Source organism: Balaenoptera borealis (assembly GCF_965194805.1).
Source record: "Balaenoptera borealis genome assembly, chromosome: 13".
Classification (NCBI taxonomy): domain Eukaryota; kingdom Metazoa; phylum Chordata; class Mammalia; order Artiodactyla; family Balaenopteridae; genus Balaenoptera; species Balaenoptera borealis.
The window spans coordinates 7116871-7140548 of record NC_138870.1 but is presented as its reverse complement, the minus strand read 5'-3'; the positions used below and the strand labels follow the sequence as shown (position 1 = coordinate 7140548).

At 60.2% G+C, this 23678-nt stretch overlaps 3 protein-coding genes across 9 annotated transcripts; all 3 read right to left on the bottom strand.

The window, feature by feature from the left end:
* Positions 1–222: 222 nt before the first annotated feature.
* On the bottom strand, positions 223–6928 carry GNB3 (G protein subunit beta 3). 3 transcript variants are annotated; one of them, XM_082349225.1, is made up of 11 exons: positions 6790–6928; positions 5341–5427; positions 5027–5065; positions 4175–4387; positions 3567–3673; positions 3415–3478; positions 3135–3297; positions 2984–3050; positions 2690–2891; positions 1146–1362; positions 223–354 (listed from the first exon to the last, which is right to left on the bottom strand). In XM_082349225.1, exons 2-11 carry the CDS (start codon positions 5395–5397, stop codon positions 248–250), a joined length of 1236 nt encoding a protein of 411 aa, XP_082205351.1. In that variant the 5' UTR covers positions 5398–5427; positions 6790–6928; the 3' UTR covers positions 223–247. The 3 variants fall into 3 exon arrangements, with proteins under 3 accessions (XP_082205351.1, XP_082205350.1, XP_082205352.1); XM_082349224.1 differs by lacking the exon at positions 6790–6928 and adding an exon at positions 5668–6744; XM_082349226.1 differs by lacking the exons at positions 4175–4387; positions 6790–6928 and adding an exon at positions 5668–6744.
* Positions 6871–17410, bottom strand: P3H3 (prolyl 3-hydroxylase 3). 3 transcript variants are annotated; one of them, XM_082349184.1, is made up of 15 exons: positions 16514–17403; positions 15458–15610; positions 14904–15108; positions 14692–14823; positions 14078–14214; positions 13565–13654; positions 12453–12505; positions 12266–12333; positions 12029–12153; positions 9362–9463; positions 8936–9086; positions 8582–8699; positions 8430–8505; positions 7546–7686; positions 6871–7400 (listed from the first exon to the last, which is right to left on the bottom strand). In XM_082349184.1, the coding sequence occupies exons 1-15, from the start codon at positions 17009–17011 to the stop codon at positions 7245–7247; spliced, it is 2205 nt and encodes a 734-aa protein (XP_082205310.1). In that variant the 5' UTR covers positions 17012–17403; the 3' UTR covers positions 6871–7244. The 3 variants fall into 3 exon arrangements, with proteins under 3 accessions (XP_082205310.1, XP_082205311.1, XP_082205312.1); XM_082349185.1 differs by having other exon boundaries at positions 14904–15105; positions 16514–17399; XM_082349186.1 differs by lacking the exon at positions 14692–14823 and having other exon boundaries at positions 16514–17410.
* Positions 17411–17941: 531 nt separating this feature from the next.
* On the bottom strand, positions 17942–23677 carry GPR162 (G protein-coupled receptor 162). Of its 3 annotated transcripts, XM_082349205.1 has the most exons (6): positions 23532–23673; positions 21798–21942; positions 20643–21340; positions 19749–19938; positions 18998–19155; positions 17942–18694 (listed from the first exon to the last, which is right to left on the bottom strand). In XM_082349205.1, exons 3-6 carry the CDS (start codon positions 21324–21326, stop codon positions 18143–18145), a joined length of 1584 nt encoding a protein of 527 aa, XP_082205331.1. In that variant the 5' UTR covers positions 21327–21340; positions 21798–21942; positions 23532–23673; the 3' UTR covers positions 17942–18142. The 3 variants fall into 3 exon arrangements, with proteins under 3 accessions (XP_082205331.1, XP_082205329.1, XP_082205330.1); XM_082349203.1 differs by having other exon boundaries at positions 20643–21942; positions 23532–23677; XM_082349204.1 differs by lacking the exon at positions 21798–21942 and having other exon boundaries at positions 23532–23675.
* Position 23678: the final 1 nt, after the last annotated feature.

Genomic DNA, 23678 nt, shown 5'->3' with positions numbered 1-23678 from the left:
CTCATTAAGGGAGAAGCTGTCAGGACCATGGAGAGGGGAGGCCATGGGAGGAGATGGGGCAGTTCCCCACCCATGTCCCTGGTGTTGCCTCCCAAAGGCACACTCCCCGTACTCCCCACGCCCTCAAAGGGGAAAGCCGGGCGGGAAGGGCGGCTGCGGGGTAGAAGAGAAAATCTTAAAGAAATCGGGCAGGGGAGAGGGCAACCGAGTGTCTGCATGGCCTTTTACCTCCCCTCCTCCAGCCTCCTCAGTTCCAGATTTTGAGGAAGCTGTCCCAGGAACCAGTGGCCACAGCCATCCCATCAGCCGTGACCCCCAGGCAGCTGACCCTGTTGTCGTGGCCAGAGAGGATGCCTGAAGAAAAGGGGGAGGAGTCAGCCTGGCAGGGAGTGTGTGCACACAGGGCCCCTAGGTTAGCTGGGCGAGACGTCTGACTAGAAGAGGGAAGAGGATTAGCCCTGAGGGGCGGGCCTTCCATTGAGGCCAATCTCTCTGTGTAGAACCTGGGGTGGGGGAGGGGAGGGGAGGGACCTGGGAGAGCTGGACAGGTCAACGTGCGGGGAGAAAAGCAAGGGCACTAGAAAATGGGGAGGGCTTCCAAATGGAGACTTAGGCCCCGAGAGAAGTGACTTGCCCAGGGCCACTCAGAAAGTAAGCAGTGGAATTAAGATTTGGATCCCGACTCTCTGGCCCAGGGTTATCTTCACTGGGCACCTGGCCTCTCCCGAGAGAAGAAGCCACACTATCTGATTCAACTTCAGACCAGGCCAGTCCTAGAGAAGCGCCCAGGTTGGGGTCAGGGCCATCAGGTCACTCTCCATCCCCTTAACTCTGTCACTGCATAGTCCCTGAGCTGGCCCTTCCGTTTGGTGGATGCCCCTGAAACCCAGCACTGACTGGACATTCAAGGCCCCCAGGTCTGGGGGCGACTGGAAGAAGCTCTTCTGGAGGGAAGCAGCTATGGCGGGGGGCAGTGGAGAAGGGCCGATTAGAGCAACTTTGCTTTGAGAGAAGGTGGTCCTAGATTGGGAAGCAAGGGGGACTGGCTTCTAGGGGTAGAGCTCAGAGTTACCCAATAATTAGGGAGCAGTGGTCAGAGGGTCCCCACAAGGGGAGCGAGGTGGCCGTGGTGGGCAGGCTCTTACCCACTCGCTCGCACTTCATGGAGTCCCAGACGTTGCAGTTGAAGTCGTCGTAGCCCGCAAAGAGCAGGCGGCCGCTGAGGGAGAAGGCCACGGATGTGATGCCACAGACGATGCTCTCGTGGAAGTAGGTGGTCAGCTCCTGGTCTGCCCGCAGGTCAAACAGGCGGCAGGAGGCGTCGTCCGAGCCCGTGCAGATGGCCTCTCCGTTGGGGAAGAACTGCGGGTACAGGTGGCCAGGGGTCAGGACTCAGACCTGGGTAGCCCGCTGCCTTTCCTGCCCTCTCCCTGCTCCTGCCCTGGTGGCTCCAGGCCCAGCTGTTTCCCTCAGCCTCTCTGGCCCCCGCCCCCATCCCTTCCACCGCCAGCACGGTCGCTCTTCACCGCTGACGTTTGTCACATGCCAGCTGCAGCCGGGCTCCCTACCCCCTTCCCTGCTCCACAGTGTTTCCACGGGGCAGGGGAGAGCACGGGGCTGAGGGAGGGTGGGCAGCGTGCCCAGGGTCACACGGTCAGAAGGGCGGAGGCTGTCCCAGACGCCAGCGACTACAGTCGGCTGGATCAGCGTGCGAGCATGGGGCCAAGTACAAATGCATGTCCTGAATTTCATCATGAGGAAACGTCACGCAACCCGATGGAGGGCACGTCTACAGAAAACTGGCTTGTACTCTTCAAAAATGTCCATGTCACGAAAGACAGAGAAAGGGCGCAAACGGTTCCAGTTTAAAAGAAACTGAAAAGACAAGGCAAGGGAATGCGATCCATGTTCCTGGACAGAAAAAAAAATTGCTATTTTTCAGATAATTGGTGAAACTTGAATATAGACTATAGACTATAGTACTGCGTCAATTTAAATTTCCTGATTTTAAGAATTAGACTGTGGCTACGAAAGAGAACGGCCTTGATTTTAGGAAGCACACACTGAAGTATTTAATGGGTAAAGAGGCATGAGGTCTGCAACTTACTTTCAAAGAACCCAGGGAAAAAGTTAATGACAAAGCGTGTCTATACCTACATCTAGGTGTGTGTGTGTCTGTGTCCGTCTGTCCATCTATCCCTCCCTCACTCTACAGAGAGGGAATGATAAAGCAAATGTGGCAGAAAGGTAACAATGAATATGGGTGAAGGGTAGATGGGAGCAGTTTTTGTTACTCTTGCAACTTTTCTGTAAGGGGAAATTATTTCAAAGTGGAAAGTTGAAAGGGGCAGGGGCTTCCCTGGTGGCGCAGTAGATAAGAATCTGCCTGCCAATGCAGGGGACACGGGTTCGAGCCCTGGTCCGGGAGGATCCCACATGCCGCGGAGCAACTAAGCCCGTGCGCCACAGCTACTGCGCCTGTGCTCTACAGCCGGCGAGCCACAACTAGAGGAAAGCCTGCACGCAGCAACGAAGACCCAGCGCAGCCAAAAATTATTAAATCAAAAAAAATAAAAAAAGGAAAGGGGCAGGGGGCTGCAGGAGGGGATGAAGGCTGTGTGTGTTGGAGGTGGAGACGTGTTCCCGGGAGTCAGAGAACAGAGGGGGCGGGGGTGAGGGGGCTGCTCACGCAGATAGCATTGATGTCCGACTCGTGGCCCGTGAACGTCTGCCGGCAGGTCCCCTCCCGCACGTCCCAGAGCTTGGCGCTGGCATCACAGGCCCCCGAAATGAACAGTTTGAAGTCAGGGGACACGGCCAGGCTCATGCAGTCCCCCGTGTGTCCCACAAACACAGTCTTCTGCTGCCCGGTCTCGATGTCCCACAGAGCACTGCGGGGGAGGGGGAGGGGAGGGGGGTCACAGAGAAAGGCCAGCACAGAGGTGCCTCCCAAGCCCCAGCACCCACAGCGCTCGGTCCTCACCACGTGGTGTCCCCGGAGCTGGTCACAATGTTGTTGTCGTCCAGGAAGCGGCAGCAGGAGAGATAACCTGCGGGTAGTTAGGACAGTGCCCTGGCTGCCGGCCGCCCCCCGCAGGGCCGGGGCTTCCAGGGACCCTCAGTCTCTCACTCACCTGTGTGAGCAGAGAGCTCCCGGCTGACCTTGACGTTGCCCTCCCGGGATTTGAGGCTGTAGATGGAGCACATGTTATCCAGCCCCCCACATGCCACGAAGTTCCCCGACGGGGCATAGGCACAGGTCATGACCCAGGAGGAGCGCAGCGGGATGGCGTGCACCTGTGGGGGGCGGGGCAGCGGGGGCCTGCGCTGAGCTCCCAGGTGGAGAGCAGAGAAGGGCAGCAGGACGCCCCCAGGAAGGAGGGTGGCAGCGGGGCCGGGAGACAGGACTGGTACCTTGTTGGTGGTGTAGGTGTCCCACACAATCAGCTTCCCGTCTTGTGAGGCACTTACCAGCAGCCTGGGGAGAGAACACTCGTGCCACCCAACTCTCCTTCCTGTGTCCCCCTAACACCCACCCCCGGCCACCCACGTCTCTTAAGCCTCACTTGGAGTCGGTGGCCCAGTGCATGGCGTAGATCTTGGCCAGGTGTCCCCTTAGCGTCCGCCGTGTCCGCATCTGCACTCGTCCCACCACCTCTAGGCCAGACACCAGCTGCAGGAAAGGGAGCATTAGAAATCAGGGTGAGGACTTCCCTGGCAGTCCAGTGGTTAAGACTCCATGCTCCCAATACAGGGGGCACGGGTTCGATCCGTGGTCGTCGGGGAACTGAGATCCCACAAAAAAAAAAAAAAAAAGGAAATCAGGGGGTGAGCAGGGCGCGTGCCCACACGTCAGTGTCACAGCCACTGATCTGTACAAGTCTGTTACGTGCCAGGCTCGGGGTCAGGGCCCCAGCCTCAGAGTTATCAGGCCCTGCCCGGCAGTGGCTTAGACTGATGCGGAGACAGACACAGGCATGTTGCTAAGGGTTTAACCACCGCCTCTCCTGCGTGGGCTGGGGGAGGAGGGGGAGGGGGAGGGGGGGATTTGTATCTCGTAAATAATACCACCTTGACCAATTCAAGCTGCCAATGTGAGACCACCACACACGGACTTGGGAAGAGATGTACACATTTGGCTGAACCCAGCTGCTAGAAGCCTGCCCTCACCCACCTCTGCTGCACGGCCAGCTCTCACTGGATACGCAGAGCAGCTCCATGGCCCTGAACTGCACCTCCTGAAACTTGCAGTCCTGTGCCCCTGAAACTCCTTCGACCTCCTAGGCTTAGGCTGGGGCTCCAGGGTCAAAAGACTTGACTTGCCATTTACTTGCTTTGTTATCTCAGGCAAGTTACTTAACCTCTCTGAGCCTGTTTTCCTCTGAGCCTGTAAAATGAGGTTTATAGCACCTACCTTATGGGGTTGTCATGAAAATGAAATGAAATTATGTATTTAAGCAACTTAGCCCAGTGCCTGGCTCATGTTCAGTAAATGTTTACTCTTATTATTAACATTTAATCCAATGTAAGATGCCACCAACCCTAAGAAGCACGGTTCTCACATGGATCACTAAGAAAGAAAAAATGCTGCGAATTATAATTGTAAGGCATCGATTGTTGGACGCATCTCAATTTCCGAGATGTCAAATTGTGAAAAAATGCATCTGAGAACTGACGAACTTCAGTATTAGACAGCTAGTACCTAGAGTCGCGAAGCGCTTCTGATTGACAAAGCCCTACCCCTCTTCATCCTTGCCACCCCGCGAGGGGGGGGTAATCACTCTCGCTTTATGAACAAGGACAGGACAGAGTCTGCCTCCTTAGTCTCCGACTCGGTGCCTGGCCCAGAGCAGACCGACCTCGCAAAATGTTTGTCGAATGAATGAATTCATGTCATTCCTCACTCCAAGGACACGCTGTACTAGAGCTTGGGCACCAGGCTGTGGCTGGTTATGGGGCTCCCAGCCCATCCCCTCCCCTCCCCACCCCTCCCCTCCGGCCCTGTCGGTGGGACAGGAGCTCTCACCTCTGCCAGAGTAACGTCGGCACAGGCTTTCCTGGCATCCTGGGGGGAAAGCAGGCATCAGGGGACGGTAAGGGCAGGGTGTCAGTGGTGGGGGTGCGTGGGCGTCTGATGCGGGTGGGTTTGGGGCTCTAGGGTTTGGGGGCGCCTCTCAAATATGAGATCCAAATTCAGGAGGTCTCTGGCGACTTCCAGGTCAGGGGTCTCTCGGGTGTCACTCAAGGGTGAATCCAGCCCTCTTCCCCCGCAGGCCACACTCCCGCACGGCCCGGTCCCTTGTTTTCTGGGGCTCCCTGGTGGGAGGGTTCTGGGGTTACTGCAATCTGCTTCTTGAGCTGCTCTGCTTCCTGCCGCAGCTGCTCCATCTCCCCCATGGCGGACGGGTTGAGGGGCGGCTCCGGCTCCTGCCAGGAACACGGGGTGGGTGTAGGGGGATCCCCACGTTTCTGTCCCTCACATCCCACACCGGACCCCTCACGAAGGCTGGAGCCCACCCCCCAGACAGGGAACTGACTGGGTGGTCTGGACCCCTCTCCCCGCCCGCCCCTCCCCGTGTGGAGTCCTGTGCGGCCAGCCCCGCGCTGGCCCAGGCCTGCCTGCAGCCCCCAGCCCCAGAGGGCAGAGCCAGCCCAGCTCCCTCTTACTTGGGCTCTGACTGGACCTCGTTAGGCTTCCAGCTCCAGTTCCCAGGCGCCTCCTCACTCCCTCAGCTGCGACGCCCGCCCGTCACCTGCCCCGGCTCTGCTGCCAGGGGAGCTGGCCTGGCCTGGCCCCGACTGGGGGCGGGGGGCGGGGGGGCACTGACAGGGAAGGGTAGGGCCAGCGACGTCAGGCAAATGAAGTCAGCTGGCCAGGGTGGGGGGAGAGGACAGAGCGGGAGGCGTGTGGCTTCCGAGAGGCTTGGGCCCAGCCCAGGTTGGGGGGGGTGGGTGGGCGGGAGCAGGAGTGCGGGGCTCTACGGAGAAGCAGCCCCCCGTAACGAGCCCCGGAGGGAGGAAGGGGTGCGGGTGCTTCCCCGGCCAGTCTCCAGGCAGAGAGCAGAGCATCAGGCCCCATGGGATTACAGCAAAGCTGTGAGGATTAAGGGCTGGGTTTGGGAGGGGTGCAAAGGAGCAGCACGACCACAGCTCGGGGGGTGGGGGGCCCCAGGCCCTGGCCCCCACCAGTGGTGATGATCTTGGCAGTCAGGGCCTAGCTAGCAACCAGTCCAGGAGCCAGAGAACGAGGGTGAGAGACAGCCCACTGTCAATACCCAAAACTGTGTTCCTTAGCTCAGGGTGGGGCACGGAGAGGGCTACGGTGAGTATGGGGAGGGTGTAGGCCTGAGCTGGAGATTAGAAGGGACTGATCTGGATAATCCTTCTTCTGGACAAGCCCCAACCAGCTGCCCCCAGGGTCTGATCCTGGGGGAGAGGGGGAAGGTCCGGGGGCTCCAGAGAGGAGGATGGACAGGCCTGGCCCAGCTCTGGGTGGAGAAAGAACGGCAAGTGGAGGGCAACCCCGTGCCCTGCTCCCATCCGGGGCTGGGCCCCCTGCTGGCCCCCAGGACTCACAGGGGCCTGCTGGGGCTGAGAAGGCAAGAAGCAGAGGGACGAGGCTGTCCGAAGTCCCAGGCAAGCTCAGAGAGGGAAGACAGGGCTTAGAGTAGGAGGCCCAAGGAGCAGCTGTCAGGGTTAGGGCTCGTGTGCATGAGGGGAGCAGGTGGCCGAGATTTCCCTGACAAATCACAGGCTGGAGAGGCCCTGCCTCTGGGAGGCCCACGATACCTGTCCTCCCTGGCTGGTCACAGCCTCTCCACCCTCCAGCCGCCACGGAAACTGCTACGACACACTTGACTGGGCCCCGGCTGAGGGATCTTCAGGATCTTTATTGACAGGCGGGGAGCGGGCAGTGGGGTGACCTCCCTCTCGTCCGCCTCACTGAGAGCAGTCGGGCCCTACCCCCTGCCGTTCCTTCCCACGGCGGCAGCATCGCGTCTTCTGTCTGTCCTGGGGCTGGAGGTCCGTCGGCCGGGCCCAGGCCTGGCTCCCCAGGCTAGTCTGTGCGGCGTCCTCTGAGTCCAGGGCTGCACGGCCCTTGTGGTCCCCAGGCTGGCGGGCGTGCGGGGACGGACAGCTCGCTGTTCTGCTCCTGTCACGTGGGGACTTCTCGGGGGTCTTGGCATCAAGGCAGACCCCCCACAAGTCAAGAGGCCACATCCCCAAGGAGCTGGCTCAGCCCCTCACAGCTCCTCTCGGACCCGAGGCGGCTTCCCAGCCTTGTCCTGGACCCGCTGAAGCCTGTGGCTGGGGGGTTCTGGGGCGGGGTCTCTGCTGGGCATTTCTTCTCCCTCCTCCTTCGCTGGTTCCTGCAGTAGCTCTTTGGCTTCTGTCCACTCCTGGGGGGCCGTGGAGAGGAGGGTCTGGCCTGATCTCCTGCATCCACCCTGCCCCAAGGACCCTCCCTGGGTCATCCCAGCCCCCGCGCCTTACCCGTCAGCCTGCCCACACCTCACACGGCTACTCCCGCTCGCTCCTCCTCACCTGCTCCCTGTGCTCAGGGGCCCACGTGTGCCACAGCGCCAGGGTGCAGCGCCGCCCCCGCGTCACGGCCCACACACCGTGGGGATTCTCCACGCCGGAGCTGAAGGCCACGAGGCGCCCGCAGCGAGGACGGACCTGCGCCTGGCGGGCGATGGCGGATTCAGCTCCAGGGAGAGACCCTCGGAAAGCTTGGCCCTGACTCCCCGGAGTAGGACGGGGGTAGGGGGCCCAGAGAAGGCAGCCCTCTTGCCCACCACTTCCCCTCCTTAATTCAGGGGCTGTCTGGGGGCAAATGGGAAATGGGCCTCCACCTGGGGAGCACAAGTGCCAGACTGAGGCTAGAGGAGTTGGAGCCAAAGGGAGAAGGACCTCCGTCCGCCCCAGTGCCCTGACTTTTCCTGGCCAGGTGCTGGAGGTCCTTTGTACCAGGTGTGAAGCCACCTGAAGGCACGAGCGCAGTACCAGACTCTGGGTTCTGGGCATAAGGATCTTGAGGACACTTTTCCACCCCAGAGACAGCTTGGATTACAGGTGGTGAGCAGAGAAGGAAGTAACTGGATAAGGCAGAGCAATACACAATGAAGAAGCTCTGCTCCGCTCCTCCTACTGACCCTAGCCCCGAGCTTTTACCTGGAACAGGGGCTTGGGGTCCTGTGCTTCACCCGCCCTCCTTTAGGAGGGCCTGGAGGGGCCCCTTGGAGGTCTCCTGGGGGGGGCTAGGAGAGCACCTGAACAGACAAGTGGTGGGGGGAGCTGAGGAGGCCAGGGAAGGAGAGGGCTAAGGTGGCCCCAGCCATTGCCCTGCATTTGCCTCTGGGAACCTTCTGTTTTGAACACTGAGCCCACAGCTGGGCTCCCTGTCCCCCGCCCCAGCCCCCATTTACCGTGACGGTGAGGGCGTTGGGCTCTGTGAAGAACAGGTCCCCGCCCTGGAAGTCATCGTTGAGGTAGAGGAGTCCGCTGGGGAGGGAGGAAGACAGGAGGCGGTGAGACCCCCGCCCAGGCCCCCCTGCCTGACCCCTGGAGGGCCGCCCACCTGTAGTCTCGGTAGGTGTAGGCCGGGGGCTCCCGCCAGCACTCCCCGGTGTCAGGGTCCAGGACACAGTTGTCTGCGTGCACCGGGTGGCTCAGGTCCATGCGCTGCGCCTGCTCTCCTGGGAAGCGAAGGGGCCTGGTGGGCACCCCGCTGCCCGGTGCCCGCCCACCGACACCCACCCTGCAGCTCTGGGGTCACAGCCGGGCCCGGCCTGGGCAGGGGAGTCAGTCCTCGTGCAGTGAAGACCGGGACGCACACGGCCGGGGCCGCGGAAGGTGTGCAGTGCGCCGTGTAGTGCGCCGGCCCCGAGGGGCCCCGAGGTGGGGGCGGAGCGGCAGGGCCCCTGGCGGTTACCTTCTATGGCACTACGGCACACCAGGTGGGTGAAGGAGAGGTGCAGGGGCCGGTCCGGGGAGAAGTAGGCCTGTGTCAGGCTCCGCACGCGCTCGCTCACCTCCAGAAGCAGCTGGGCGCCCTGACTACCCACAGCCCCAGCCCGGGCCAGCTGCCAGCAGAGAAGGAAGGGCCGGGAAGGGGGAGGCATTGGAAGGGTGGCCCCTGCCCCCGCCCCACTTCCACTGCCCTCCACCCACGGTTTGGGGGCGCCCATCCGCCCAACTGCTCCATGACGGCAACCCGGGCCCCTCGGTCTGGAACCCCCTGCTCAACCCTGGGCCGAGGACTCGGCTACTCTGGGTCCCGGGAGAGCCCTCCACAGGAGATGCCCGGCCCTCTTCTCCAGTTCTGGCACCAGGCCAGGGCCTGGGGGCCTCCTCTCACCTGGGCGGCCTTGAGCACCGTGAGCCCCTCGAAGCGTTCGTGGGGAGTGTGTGGGGAGCGGCGGCCCTGATAGCCGGACCTGGCTCCAGACTCAGCCGCGTCCTAAGCAGGGAGGGTGTTGGCTGCGGAGTCACCCTCCCTGGCCCCGGCTATCGCCCACCTCACTGCCCACAGGGCCGCATGGCCTTCCCTCCAACCCTCCCAACTCCCTGGAAGAGGCTAGAAGCTCCCGGAGTTCTCTGAGCTGCTGCCCTTTCCCAGAGAACGACTATCTCCGCGTCTGTGTTGTCACTCCTGGTAAAGATCTGGAACCCCACTGTGCACAGAACTCTGGAGAGCTTCCTACAGTGCGGAAGGGGCCCTGAGAGGTAAGGACAGCTGTGGAAGGGGGCAGGAGGGGCTTGATCACTCATCCCGATGGGCCGAGAATAGGGGAGTTTCTCTGGAAAAGGACGCTGGCAGGAGGTTCGACAGTTGGGACAGGTCCTGGCTGACTCGAGGTAGGGACATGGTATCAGCCAAGGTGTCTCTCTTCCATCCCTTCTCACCTTACATGCTCTTGGAGAACTTGAGGCTAAGTCCCAGTTACCCGACTGTCTACATGACTCTTATCAACTGGGGGTCTCCTAGTATCTGAGTGTCCCTTTCCTGACACCTACTGTCTGCTTTTTCTTTCTTTTTTCTATTCTGTCTGCTTTTTGAAACTCAAGGTACCACTATCTAATTACCCGGTATTTAAGCCTCATCTCTGAGAGGTTTATATAGAGGCTACCTGGCCACTCAAGCCATCTAACCCTCTATTCTTTTATTCATTCATTCGTTCAGTAGGCACTGAGCACCTACTATGTGCCAGGCACTGTTCTAGGCACTGTGGACTCAACTGTGAACACGAAAAGTTCCAGCAGGGTTTATATTTTGAGATAATAAACAAACAAACCAGATCAATTCAGACGGTGGTAAGTGTTACATGGAAATTAAAGCAGGGTTACAACCCTGAGAGTGCCCCGGCAGGGGTCAGGGGACAGCTAAGTGATGAGATGACATCTAAATTGAAAACAAATGATATGAAGGAATAGCTGAGAGAAAAAATGTTCCAGGCAGCAGAAATAGCAAATGCAAAGGTCCTGGGGCCAGAATGAGTTTAGTGTAATCAAGGAACAGAAAGGTCTGATACTTGGGAGTTATCCTTGACTCCATTCTTTCTGCATCTTCCACATAGATTTAGTTCTCAAATTCTCTTTCTTTGATTTTCTAAATATTTCTCATCTGTCTCCCTCTTCATTCCCTTGAAATGAGAACCTAACCCAGGGCGGCGGCCCTCTTGCAATCATCCCAGAAGCTCCCCCTTACTTCCCTCTCCCACTGCATTCTCCAAACTGCCACTAGAGGGAGCTCCCAGTCCTACAGGATGAGGACTCCAGACCCTGCCCGTGGAGGTTCTGCAGGAAGACAAAAGTCCACCCCTCCTTAAATCCTTCAGTAAGCCGTCCACAAATAAAGTCCAAACTCCTTGGTAGGGTACAGAGGCCCTTCCCCATCTCTCCTGTGCCTCCACTCCTACACCGCCTCTGGATAATATACGGCCTGATGTTAATAGCGATAGATCATACTATTTCCACATTCTTCCAAGAGCTTTACCATGTACTAACTCATTAATCCTCACAGCAACCACAGCAACCCTACAACATAACCGCTGCATTTAGCCCCATTTCATAGAGAGGAAACTAGGCTCACAGATGTTAAAATACATTGCCCAAGGTCACACAGGTAATTCCTGCTGGGACTGGCCCATGTTCTTAACTCCTGTGCTCCACTGCAGTTCCCAGAAAGAACAATAACCCCCCTTGTTCTTCTCCCTTGCAGCCTGACTTTCCTTCCCTCTCTGTTTGGTTAACTCATCCTTAAGATTGAGCTCAAATGCCAGCCCCTCCGGTAAGCCTTCCGTGACTTTGCATCTCGGCGCGGGACCCTGGTTCCCCGACCAGGGATCGAACCCATGCCCCCTGCAGTGGAAGTTTGGAGTCTTAACCACTGGACGGCCAGGGAAGTCCCTGGATGAGTATCCTGTACAGACTTCTTTCACCAAACTCACCACCCACTCTGATTATGTCTCCATGCCTGATTCCTTCTCTATACACCGAGCTCCCAAATGCTCGGTCTGTGTTCATCTACCTCTCCCTGGAACCTAGGCATTTCCAGTATACAGCAGGGTCTCAAAGAGCGTGTGTCGAAGAAACGCTAGCCCAGAGTGAGACTAGAGTTTCATAAAATGGCAGACTCAACCTGGTGAATACAGATCATCCCACCCAATGCAGGAGGGGATGCGATGATGGTGAAACAGCCTGCATGTCTGCCGAGCCAAAAACTGAGCTCTCGGCCAACCAAGGAATCTTCACCTGCGCACTCACCCTTTCTGATGCATTTATGCTTTGTATTTTGTTCTTCCTATCAGTTTCTCGCAAAATCCTTCTGTAAAATGACCAGCCCATGTCAGCTAAGTTAAGGGGAAAAGGAACTTGTCCCCAGCGGGGAGGCAGTGGCAAGCACAGTCCCCGCTGGAGAGTCAGGGAGGGCAGGACAGGGGGGCAGGCCAAGAGCAAGGGGGCAGGCAGCTGTGCCAGAGGGTCCCCAAGTAGTGGCAGTGCCCCCCCCCACAGGTCTTCTCACCTTGGCCAGCTGCAGGAGCACCCCGCACTCGGCTGGGGTGAGCAGCCCGTCCAGAACCGCTCGCTCCGACCCATTCAGCTGCCTCGCGTCCTGGGTCAGGGTTACCCCCTCCAGGAGGAGGACATCTGCAGGGGAGGGACAGGGCCGGGGCTGAGGGTCCCCTGAGGGCAGGCCCAGCAGTAGCTGGCAGCCCCCAGCCCCTCCAGGCTCCTGTCTCCTGCTGTCCCAGGAACTCACCCTTCCAGTGAGTCAAGGGCTTCGGCTGTGGAGGCTCATGGTCCCACGGCCTCTTCTCCTGATCCTCTCTCAGGGGTGAGAGACACGCTCAGCGGACGCACAGGCCAGTCCAGACCCATCTTCCCCAGGACCCGTCCCTCCCCTTCCAGCTCAGGCCACGCCCCTCCCACCACAAGGCACCTCCTACCTGAGTTTTTCTCTAAGGGCCTCAGGGATGAAAGCTGCTGGGGTCCAGGGATCCTGGGACAGTCAGGAAAAGCGCCATCACCCATCAAGTCCACCCCTGAATCCCTGACGGTAGACCCTGAGCTACCACATTAAGGTCCTCCTGCTTCCAGAGGGGAAGGTGGAGGTGGAGAAAGCCCTGGACTCATTGTCGGGAGCCCCGGGCACTGGGCACTGGGCCAAATTCTGCAATAATAATGATAATAACAACAACAACAACAACTTACGTAGCACTATTTGCCAGGTGCTATTCTAAGAGCTTTATACATGGATGTGGAATTTATCATTTAAAGTTCACAATAGTCTTATCAAACAGGTCGTAGTAATGTGCCCATTTTGCAGTTGAGAGGACTCTGAGACACAGAGGCGTAAAGTAACATGCCCAAGATCACACAGCTGATAAGGGACAGAGTTGGGATTTAACCAACGGTTTCCAAACAGGGAGATTTGCCCGTTAGGGGACGTTGCAATGTCTGCAAACAGTTTTGATTGTCATGACTCAGGGAGTGCTAGCGACACCTACTGGGCAGAGGCCGGGTAAGCTGGCCTACACGATCCTACGTTGCCTGGACAGCCCCCTTCTCCCAGTTACGAAGTATCTGGTCCAAAATGGCAATAGTGCCAAAAAGGTTGAGGAAGCCTGCCTTATGCTGTAGCACTAGCGAGAATAACCTCTGCCTTTTAGTTCCCTCTCACAACTATAACAAAGAGTAAGAAAAGCAGCAGCAACAGAGCTTTCTGTACTTCGGAGCAAGCGACATGGCTTCAACAGGGCTATGAGATAAGTGTGATGTTCCCATTTTACAGGTAAGGAAATTGAGGCCGAGGCAAGTGAAGGTCCAGAGCTTGTTCGTGGCAGAGAGACCAACATTTAGGCCTGCATGACCCCAAAGCCGCCCTTAACTACAGGCGCCTGCCTCTGTCCCTGCGATGCTGGGACACAGAGTCCTCTCCAACCCTCGAAGGGTTATGGAGAAATGGGAAGCGCTGTTGGGAACGGATGTGGCACATCCACATAGGGGATTACTGCTGTCCCCCTCCTGGGGGCGGGTGGGGAGCAGTGGGGTCACTCACGGGATCCTTGAAGCTAGCCCCCAGGTGCTCCACGGCATAGTAGAGCTGTCTCTTCTCCCCCAGGGATCGAAGGACGAAGCGCTGGATGTCCTGGAGAAGGGGGACAGCAGCGGGGGGGAGTGGGGGGCAGGGAAGTTAAGGCTGGAGAAGAGCAGGGGAGCCCGCAGGCTCGGCTGTGCCCCTCGGTTCAACCCTCCTCCTTCAGCAGCTTCAGGGTGTCGGGGCTCAGACTGGGGGTAGTGTGTGTGTGTGTGCATGCGTGTGTGTGTGTGTGCTGTGCACATGTGCACTTGTGCATAGGTGGGGGCAGGCAGGGGTGAGGTTAATGGAAGAGGGCTGGGCTGGTGCTTGGACTCAGAAGTAGAGCCTGCAGTGGGGAGCAGGGAGTGGAGACCGGGCAGATGCTGGACTTGGGGTCGCCTTTGGCCAGAATGGGGGGCGGGATACAGGTGACTTCTCCAGCACACCCGTTTGATTTCGGGCTACCTCACGGGGGCAGTGTGGAGGCGCTACCTCTCTTGGCCCGAGGGCAGCTCTCGGCTCTCCCAGCTGCGCCTGGTACTGGTCCAGAGCTTTTCTGGCAGCCTCATCCTCCGGGTAGAAGAGGAGGACGCTCAGCACATTTTCCACAGCCTGGGACAGATTCCCTACTGGAGACAGAGAATAGCGTGGGGAGGGGGGCCCCAGAGACCGGGCACCGCTGTGATCCCTGGGCAGAGGCAAGAAGCCAGGGGGACAGAGGCAGAGCCGGAGGAGGTGGTCTCCCAGGGCCCCATCCCACCCAGCCGACTGGCTCATCCACTACTTCTTTCCAAAGCTTACTGGAACATACCTGAGCTGTGTGGGCAGAGTTCAGAGGGGAGGAAGAGAGGAGAGAATAAAGGAAGGTGAGAAACAGCAAGGACAGAAGGAGCCCTGTGACCCATCTCCTGAGCTTTCCACGATGGCACCAAAGGAGAGCAAGAGTCCTCCTGAGGTGGTGGTCCCCATGGAGCCCTGACCAACTACAGATGCAGAGACAGACGGAGCGATGGAGGGATGGGGCTCAGGATACCATCAGAGACAAACCTTCACTCTCCCCGTTTCCAACCTCAGTCACCCCCAGGGTTCACCCTTCCCCCACTGACCCTGAGCATGGGCCTCGTGCAGCCGCCTCAGCTGGCCGGGAAGGAAGTCTGGGACAGGGAAGCTGCGACCAGGACGTGTGGCCGTGTCCTCCACACAGCGCTGCCGGCACTGCACGACCCCTATCCAGTGCCCTGCGGGGGACACACGTGCGCCCCTCAGCCTGTGATGCGCCTCCCCTGGCACCACGAGGCCCCGCGCTCCAGCTCCTCACCTGCGATGGCCTCATACAGGCCTCCCTGGCTCCCGGTCCCCCCCTCCTCCTCTTCTTCCTTCTGCTGCTCCTCAGGCCCCTCGCAGCCAGCCCGGCAGCTCTCCACCTGGGCCAGGCTCTCCTGCAGGGCCTCCTCTAGCCAGGGCAGTGCCAGTGCTGCTTCCTGGCGCCCCAGCAGCTCCAGGCCGGTGTCATAGGCTGCCTGCTGGGGAGGGGAGTGGTCAGTCACCTGAAATCCTGGGGCAAGGGTTGCCAGACTAGATCAGGAGGGAGAAAGAAGGGGAGGGGTGTGGGTCTCATTTGGGGCCTGGACTCCAGGTCCCAGTTCACCTTGGGGAATACAGGGTGGGCCTCGGAAATCCAAATGTTAGAACATGGGACATTGTGAATCTCAGGAAGAAAACTAAGTCCCAGAGAGGGACTTCCCATCAGGGTCACAGAGGACGGTACCCAGATTTCCTGATGCCCGGCGGACAATGCACAGTCCAGCGAGGCCTGTGTATCCAGCCAGTCAAAGACTGGGGGCGGGATAGGGGTCGTGCCGAGGGTCTCACCCAGTATGGGGGCGTCTCCAGGTCCCGGAAGCTCTGGGGCCGGACCCCGGACATCCGTCTGTACTTAGCCATGTCCTCTCGCATCTGAAGGTGCGTTGGGTTGGCCACAAAGAAGGTGTGCGCTGCGGCTGCTGCCAGGTCCAACTTCTTCAGCTGAGAAGCGGGAAGGATGAGGGAGTCAGCCCTGGAGTAGGGGTGTCAGACTCTGCCTCCTCCCCCGCCTCCCCACCCCAGACACACCTGGCACTGCCCCAGAGCCTTCTGGAAGACTGGTAGGTGAGAACTGCCCACCACCCAACCTCCAGACCCCCAGTATGCTGGGACTGTCAGGAGTCTGGTAGCTACGGAAGCAGGTTCTGAAGACTGGAGTGGGTGGGATATGGGCAGAGGGACCTCGTTGGGAGACAAAGTGGAAGTGATGGGTAAGCGAGGTGCAGAAGTAGAGGTGACCCGAGCGACCAGCAAAAGCCGCAGGGCTCTAGGACCCTGAGCTGAGGTGTGTGTGACCAGCGCCCCCCTTCCCCGGCCACGTAGGCATTATTAGGCAACAGCGACCGCACCAGTAGCTCGCAGTGTCCATTGCCCCTGCCCCGGGACACCGGGCCCCTCAGCCCTGGCCCGCTCCTCTTTCTTTCCCGAAGCTCCCTCCTGCCCCAAGCGAAGGCTCACACTCACCCCCTTACCCGCCCCCATGCTCTCTCTCCAGCGGCGGATCTCAACCCTAATCCTCCCCCTCCATTCCTGGGAAGAGGCGGCTGTCACTTCACGTAGGTCTCAGTAAGACTTTCTAAAACTCCAGGCCCCTGCCCTCCATCTCCGATCTACTTCCACCCCGCCGCATGACGCCCATTCCAACTTCGCTCCCACTCTCCCAAGGCTGTCCCTCGGCGGCCTCGATGGGTGTTTGTCGCGGTTTGATAGGACGGACTCCAAAGACGAGGTCCTATCCACACAGCCCCACCCGGGTCCGGGCGCTGGCTCGCCGCCCCTCCCGGGAGCTGGAGGAGGAGGGCGGCGGGGCCTGGGAGGACCCCCGGGGCCCGGGCCGCCGCGCACCTGGTAGTAGGCCCTCTGCAGGTAGTTGTAGGGCTCTCGGCGGCGGAAGGCGTCCTGGAGCGCGCTCCCCACTCGGAGCCGCGCCGCGCCCCCCGGACCCAGCCTCCGCGCCCCGCACTGGGTCAGGCACTCGGCGCGCCGGAGCGCGGCGCGGAGGAGCAGCGGCTCCCAGGCGCTCCGCGCCGCTCCCGGCCCGGAGTCGGGCCCGGGGGAGGCGGGGAGCATGGCGGGGAGCGCGGCCCCCGGCTCGGCCGCGCAGCGCGCCCCGCAGTCCCGCCGCGCGCGGCCCAGCGCCGCCCGGCTGCGCAACGCCTCCCGCAGCAGGGCCACCGCCGGCGCCCAGGCCCCCGCCGCGTAGGCGCGCAGCCCGTCGGCGTAGAGCAAGTCGGGGGCCTGGGGGGGCGCCCCCGCGGACAGCGGGGCCAGGCCGGGGGGCTCGGGGGACCCCGGGGGAGGCAGCAGCAGCAAGAGCGGCAGCCACCGGAGGAGCCGGAACATCGTGCGAGAGCCGCCGGCCGGCTGCAGGAGGGAACTGCGGGAGCCGCGAGGAAGAGGGAGGAAACGGGGAAGGAAGAGGGAGGGGAAAGGAAGGAGAGATAGAGAGGAGGGAGGAGAGGACGAGAGGAGGAATGAGCGGCGCCGACGGGAGCTGATGGGACCGAGCCCCAACCCTGGGAGAGGCCGGGGTGAGAGAGAGCCAGGAGTCAGAGGACGCCTGGCAGGACGCGGAGGACGCGGAGGACGCGGGCTTTAGGACAAGCGGGGTGGTGTGGACCAAGAAACAGACCGCGGGGGGAGCAGGGCAGACGGCCGGCGGTGGAGCAGGCCTGGTGCTCTGAAGACAGCCTGAGGAGCCTCTTAGGACCCCTGACTCCAGCCGCCGTGGCCCTGGGTGGGAAGAGCTACTGCGTCTGCGTCCCCCTCCACTCTTGGGTCCAGGAAAAGGAGCGTGGATGCCTCCCACAAACCCGCACACACGCACTTTTGGACAAAGAACTTTCGAACGCAGCAGGGAGGGGGGTAAACTCCAGGTCTGTGACACCAAGTCTGCTCAAACCCTTTCCTGCCCAGAAAGTGCACTCATTCAGATTTGGGAAAAGGAGGAGCGCTGAGGCACGGGAGATAGAGACATCCTCTAAAACCACCTCCACAGATCTCAACGAAGATCCTTCAAACCCCAAACCAGCAAACTCAAGTGTCTCCCTATGTCCTCCGCCCTCCACACCCCCCTCCCGCCCAGCCCAGCCCAGCCAAGCCCTAGGTGCTCTCATAAGGCCGTCTCTGTGAATGTCTGCATGTTTGTCTTTCTCCGTGCATATTTCTGTGCCTCTGTCCAGTGTGCCTGCTCTAGTTTGTCTTCTATGAGCCATTCCACCCGCCAAGCCTCTGACCATCCCCTTTGCCACCACAGCACACTGGACACAGAGGTTTCCATGGTGACACTTCAGACTTTAATACATTTTGCTAGGGATGATGGAAGGTGAGTCAGGCATCTGGTCACTTGGATGAGAGACAGCAGGGGTTCCATCTCCCCAGAGTCTGGAGGCAGCTGCCTCAGGCTCAGGGACAGACGAGGTGTTACCCACCCAGGTCCCCTCCCCCACCCAAGTCCACCAGGCTCACTTGGGCTCACAGGGTCAGCTGGGGGAAGATGGGGTTACCTGGGTCCCAAGATCCTCCCCAAGCTCTTGCACTCCCCTCACCTCCTGTCAGGGAGCAGCGTCGCCCTGCACTTAGCCCCAAAGGAAGTCCAACGACTCTGCTATCAGGGGACCCAAGGGAGAGTCGGCGGGGTGAGACTCCCAGCGGCCTGGGCCGGCGAGGAGAGGGCCCTGGCGAGGCCGTCGGAGAAGGCAAAGGTGTCTCGTCAATGAAGGTGGTGATCTCCTCTCGGAAGAAGCCTGGACCCCGTGGGGGTCCCCCACCTGACCCCAGAACCCCGCCCTCCAGGAATTGGCGAAGGCTGGCCAGCCCCCCACCTTCAGCCTCCTCCTCCTCCTCCTCATCCTCCAGCCTTTGTCTTTGTCCCAGGTACTCAGGAGGGCCCCCTAGGGCCCGGCTCTGGGCTGGGAGGACCCGGATGTCATCAGAGGATGACCACTTGTGCAGGAAGGAGCCAGGTGCCCGAGGAGTAGAGAAGATGTTGGTCTCATCGTGGGACAGGCGGCGGGACAGAGGGACCTGGGGAGAGGAGCAAGTAGACCCAGGGGTGCTGCCGGGACAAAGGGGGTAGAGGCAGGAACCAAAGTGGGGACTCTGCAAGATGGCTCCACCCCTTACACTTCTGCAAAACATCCTCTGATGGGCAAACCTGGTTCTGAGCGGTCTGAAGGGGAGCCTCCCTTGCCATGCCTTCCTTTCACCTATTCCTCATGTGCCCTGCAGGCTGGGGCTAGGGAATAGGGGGTCGGGATGGATAACAGGGACTGGAGGAAAGTAGTGAGGGGATACCCAGAATAGGAGGTGTACTACCTAGTCCCATACCTGTAAGTAGTGGACCCTCTCAAGAGGGGGAAAGAGCATGTGCCTTCCAGGAAGCAGCTTCACTTGGGTAGGGTCCCTGCCCCCTGGTCCCGCGGCCCCGTTGGCATCAAAGCGAACTTTGCACACTCGGCCATCTGCATAGTCATCGCAGCCCCCATCTAGGAGAAAAAAGGGGCAGGGTGGTTACAGGCAGGGAATGCCCACTTCCCCACCCCCTTCAAAAGCTCCCACGCCCTTATAAGCTCCCCAGAGAATCCTGTTTCCATTAGTCTGTAAGCTCCAAGAGGAAGACAAGAGTGGCCAACGTCTGTTGCATTCAGTGCTGAATCCCTAGCGATTCATACATATAGACACACTTATCTGAAACAGTTACCCCTGGCCCCCCAATCCCACGCCAGGAGCTGTCCCTGTAGCTGGGGAGTCTCTCTCAGGAAGCTTAGCTTTCCCTTGGTTCCACAGCCTTCCTTTATGGTTGTGTTAGTTCTCTGGACTGTTTCTTAGGCTCGGCGGAGGCAGAGCTGGCTAGCGTGGCCTTCGAGGGGGAACAGACACCGAGAGGAGGAAGCAGTGGGTGTGCATCGGGGTGATGATTGGGGAGAGGGGAGCCACGAGTCAACCCAGGGGCACTGCAGGTTCTGTCCAGCAGGGGGCACTCCAGGGCAGCCCGTCCCCACAAGGAAAAGGGCTGGTAGAAAAGGGCAGGAAAGGGAGCCGACGCCTAGGAAAGCGAAAGCCCAGTCCCTCCTCTGACCGTCGTCGCCATCCTCCTCGGACATGATAGCCACGCACTGCTCCCACACCGTGCGCACGTCGGCGCGGTAGCGCTCGCAGGACCAGATGAAGGAAGGCAGCAGCAGCGTCTGTGCCATGGAGCACCACAGCACAGCCAGCACCATCCAGGGGGGAGCCGAGTCCGACTTCAGGGAGAAGAAGCTCACCACCTGGCAGGAGGATGGAGAGTGGCCCCGGGTCAGGGCCCAGAGCCGAGGGGGCCCACTCGACCCCAGATCCGACATCTTAGTGCAGCCGGGGGCGGGGAGGGCAAGAAGTCAGGAGCGGATGGTCCGGATCACATAGGGTCAGCACAGAGGCAAAGTTGGAGGTGAAGAAGGTTGAACAGAGGGGAAGGGATTGACTCAGAGGAAGATCAGGAGAGAGTACTGGAGAGAAAGCCCAGGGGTCCAGAGGGAGAGGAGCAGACACTGTACAGTAAACTTGAAGACAGACAGAAATAGGGACTAGATGGGGATACAGAAAGCTGGGGGGGGGGGTGGTGAGCTCTCTGGGGTTGCCACCCAGGGGTGCTCAAGACTCTGTTGTATCCAGAGGGAGTTCGGGAGTGGAGTGTGGAGCTTGGCAGCTGGGTGATAGGTCTGGGGGGCTGAATAGTGGAGCTGCAGGATAGATGATGGAGCCAGAGGACAGGGAGTGGGACGGAAGGATGGATGATGGAGTTGAGTACTGGTCACTGGAGAACAGGCTACGGAGCTGGGCTAATGGGAACTAGGAGATGGATGATGGAGATGGGGGTTCACAAGTGGGGCTGGGTAGAGGAGAGGAAGATGGATGATGGAGTTAGAGGTCAGGTGATCATGCTGGGGTCTGGATATTGGAGACAGCAGGTGGGGGGGAGCCCCAATCTCACCAAGATGGGCACCCCTGTGAGTGAGTCATAGAGAAAGACGATGGCGCTGACCAAGTTGGTGACCTGCAGGGATGTCTTGGCCGACTCGGACCCATCCAGCGAGGACCGCCGCTTCCCTCGGGCATCTTCCACCACAATGGCCGGCACCTCAAAGGCTGGCCGGGTGCCCAACCCCCCTGGCCCACCCCCCTTGGCCCCGCCCCCAGCCCCCGCTCTCCGGGCCTGTTGAGCCCTCCGGGGCCGGGCCCACAGCGTCTGGTAGAAGGTGATGGCCACACAGACCAGCCCCATGACAATGCCCCCAAGTAGCAAGAGGCTGAAGCAGACGCCAAAGCCGAGGCCGATCTTGGAGACTATGAACTGGCAGCCGCGGGCGTAGTAGCGCTCGCCGTTGTTGTGCCAGCCAATGGAGGGCAGTGTGGAGAGGATGAAGCTGACCATCCAGATGCCCACGACCGCGTGCAGCGCCTGCTTCTTGGCGTTGCTGAGGCGGTAGTTGACGGGCCAACGCACCATCCACATGCGGTGGTAGGAGAGCGAGGCGACGGTGAAGCAGGTGGCCAGGGCCAGCGTGTAGTAGGTGGACACAAAGACCTTGCAGATGCTCTCGTTCCAGTCATAGTCGGAGGAGGCCTGGCGCCGGAGCTGCACCACAGCGAAGGTGGTGAGGGGCACGGCCGCCATGAGGATGTGCGTGCCTGCCAGGAAGCAGAGCAGCAGCTCCAGCGGCTTGTGCTTCTGCTGCTTGGCCGAGATGCTGAGGATGATCCAGGCGTTGGCCAGCAGGGCCAGGAGCCCGCAGGCCAGCCAGGACAAGGCGTTTGAGCGGAGGGAGGCCTCCTCTGCCCCCGGCCCACCCCGAGCCATCCTTCGTCGGTCCCCCCACCCCCCTTGAACTCTTGGGGGTGGGGGCTAGGTCTCACCCAGGAGCCCCACTCACACACACCCCCATGATGCCCACAGTCCTTGCCCTGGAGTGAGGCAGGCCGCCCCTAGGCCTACCCTAGCGCTCAGCATTGCACGACTGACCCAGCTAAGGTCAGGTGTGGAGGACAGGGGAGGGGACTGAGGGTCAGCAGAGGTGGTCCTCCGCCTCCATGCTGGGTGGGACCCTTCCAGAAGTATCCCTGTAGTTGATGGGGGAGGCAAGCTGACCGCTTTCCCAACTAGGAGGCTGGCTGGGAAGCCCTGGTCCCCATGTCAGGACTTCCAGCTGTCTTCTGCCTCTGGTGCTTGGCCAGTCAGGGGTCTTCTGGATGTCTCAAGGGGCATGGGGGCGGGGCTCAGCCGCCTGGGCACACTGCAAGGGAGAGATGAGGTGTGGAAGGGGCGGAGCAAAGGTTGGGTCTAGGCTGGTCTCCAGCTGGCACCCAAGGCTCCCTTCTCTTGAAATGATAGAAATGACTGGTTACTAGGGGTCATGGGGTCATTCGGAACATTCTCCTGCCTTAAAGCAGATGGTCAAACACCCCACACAGATGAGAGCCCTGCTTTCCAGACCTCCAGGAAAGAAGGTATTCTGACCTCCTGTCTCCCATCCTTCGTCAGCCATTTTTCCTGCTTCTGGCGCCCCCGGGTCCCTCTTTCTGTCCCCTGCTCAGCACTCCTCAACCGCTATCTTCACATCCCTGAATCTCTCCTCAGAGCTACCATGGCAGAGGCAAGACTTGTTTCTTCTTGAGGGCTCACTGGAAACTGGGATATGGTATTACAGCCATTCCCCAACCTTCCAGGCTCCTGGGTCCAGGGGTCCAGGTGCTCAGTTCCATCTCCCCAAGCCTGCATGATCACCCGCCCACTCACCGGGTATCTGGGAAGATGGGAGAAAGGAAGCTGGGACCGAGGCGGGGGTGGGGTGGGGTGGGGGGTGGCAGGGAACCCGAAGGCAGGGGAACCACTGACATCAGAAGCATCCAGAAAAGGAAAGAGGGGGAACTAGGGGGAAAAAGGAGAGTTTGAACAGAAGAGAAGGAAAGAGGGGGCAAAGTGATAGTATTTGAAAATAGAAGGAAAAGCCAAGAGACCCCTGGAGAGGAGGCTTTGGGGGGAGGTGAGGGGGGGATGGAGGGAGGGAGCAGGGAATAGGGAGGCTGAGAAGAAAAGCCCAGTGTTCAATAAGGTTCGGACTCCCTCCACCTCATAGACCCCCACTCTTTCCTCCCCTACCCTGAGCCTCAGTTTCCCTCTGATGGGAAGGAAGATGTTCTGGATTTGGTGACTCTGAGCTTCATTGAGCCCTGGGGAGGGGTTCAGAGGAACTCGAGTGAGAGCCTGAAGAGAGTGGAGGCAGGAAGGATCGGCATAATGGTTTTGGGGTAAGCGAGGTAAAAATGGGGCACATCAGTGGTAGGGTCTGTTGCCTGTAGCAGACCCTTAGACCCTTGCCCTCCGCAAGAGGTCCTAGTCCATCCCCCACCTTTGTCTTCCCTCGGAGCCCAGTACACCCTAGTTGCCATGGCAATGGCCAGCTAGAGGGAGATGGAGGGAATTGGTCAGGAGTGCCCCCCACCTCCCCTCCAGCCTTGGACCCCTTCCCATCCACACCCACCCAGGCCCAGAGGGTGGGCTCAGGAAGAAAGAGCTGGGGACTCGGGGAGGGAGGGAGGCAGGAAGGATGTGAAGGACAGAGAGAGGAGGCGAAGGACGGAGAGAGATCAGAGGAAGGTGGGAGGGGGTCCGGGGGACTCCAGGGCAGAAAGGGGTCCCTCGCCCTGCCCTTCGGGGTGAAGGGGTAAGGTCAGGCGGCTCCTCCCTCCTGCCTGCCACCCACCGCGGTCTCCAGGGCAGAAACAGCAGGTGGCTGGGGAGGAGGGGCCGGCCCGAGGGGAGAGGAGGCGGCGGGGGGGAGAGGGGAGGGGACCACGGGGGACAGGGCCGGGGTCGCCTTACCTCGGGCTGCGCCCAGCACTGCCATGGAGACAGCACTCCCGACGCGGCTCTCCCCGGCTCCCGCCGCCTGCCGGCTCCAGCTCGCCGCCCTCCTCCCTCCTCCCTCCTCCCTCCGGGCCTCCCTCCTCCCGCCCGTCCCAGCCTCTC

Excerpts from the sequence above, each read along its gene's own strand:
- GPR162 (XM_082349203.1), bottom strand. The coding sequence starts at position 21,509 with ATGGCTCGGGGTGGGCCGGGGGCAGAGGAGGCCTCCCTCCGCTCAAAC. Across the intron at positions 19,156-19,748 it reads CGAGGAGGATGGCGACGACG|ATGGGGGCTGCGATGACTAT; the intron begins GTCAGAGGAGGG and ends TTTTTCTCCTAG. Across the intron at positions 18,695-18,997 it reads AGAGGGTCCACTACTTACAG|GTCCCTCTGTCCCGCCGCCT; the intron begins GTATGGGACTAG and ends TCCTCTCCCCAG.
- GNB3 (XM_082349225.1), bottom strand. The coding sequence starts at position 5,397 with ATGGGGGAGATGGAGCAGCTGCGGCAGGAAGCAGAGCAGCTCAAGAAG. Across the intron at positions 3,051-3,134 it reads GGAGCTCTCTGCTCACACAG|GTTATCTCTCCTGCTGCCGC; the intron begins GTGAGTGAGAGA and ends AACTACCCGCAG. Across the intron at positions 2,892-2,983 it reads AGCTCCGGGGACACCACGTG|TGCTCTGTGGGACATCGAGA; the intron begins GTGAGGACCGAG and ends CCTCCCCCGCAG.
- P3H3 (XM_082349184.1), bottom strand. The coding sequence starts at position 17,011 with ATGTTCCGGCTCCTCCGGTGGCTGCCGCTCTTGCTGCTGCTGCCTCCC. Across the intron at positions 14,215-14,691 it reads GCACGAGGCCCATGCTCAGG|TAGGGAATCTGTCCCAGGCT; the intron begins GTCAGTGGGGGA and ends CTCTGTCTCCAG. Across the intron at positions 7,401-7,545 it reads CCCCTGAGCACAGGGAGCAG|GAGTGGACAGAAGCCAAAGA; the intron begins GTGAGGAGGAGC and ends ACGGCCCCCCAG.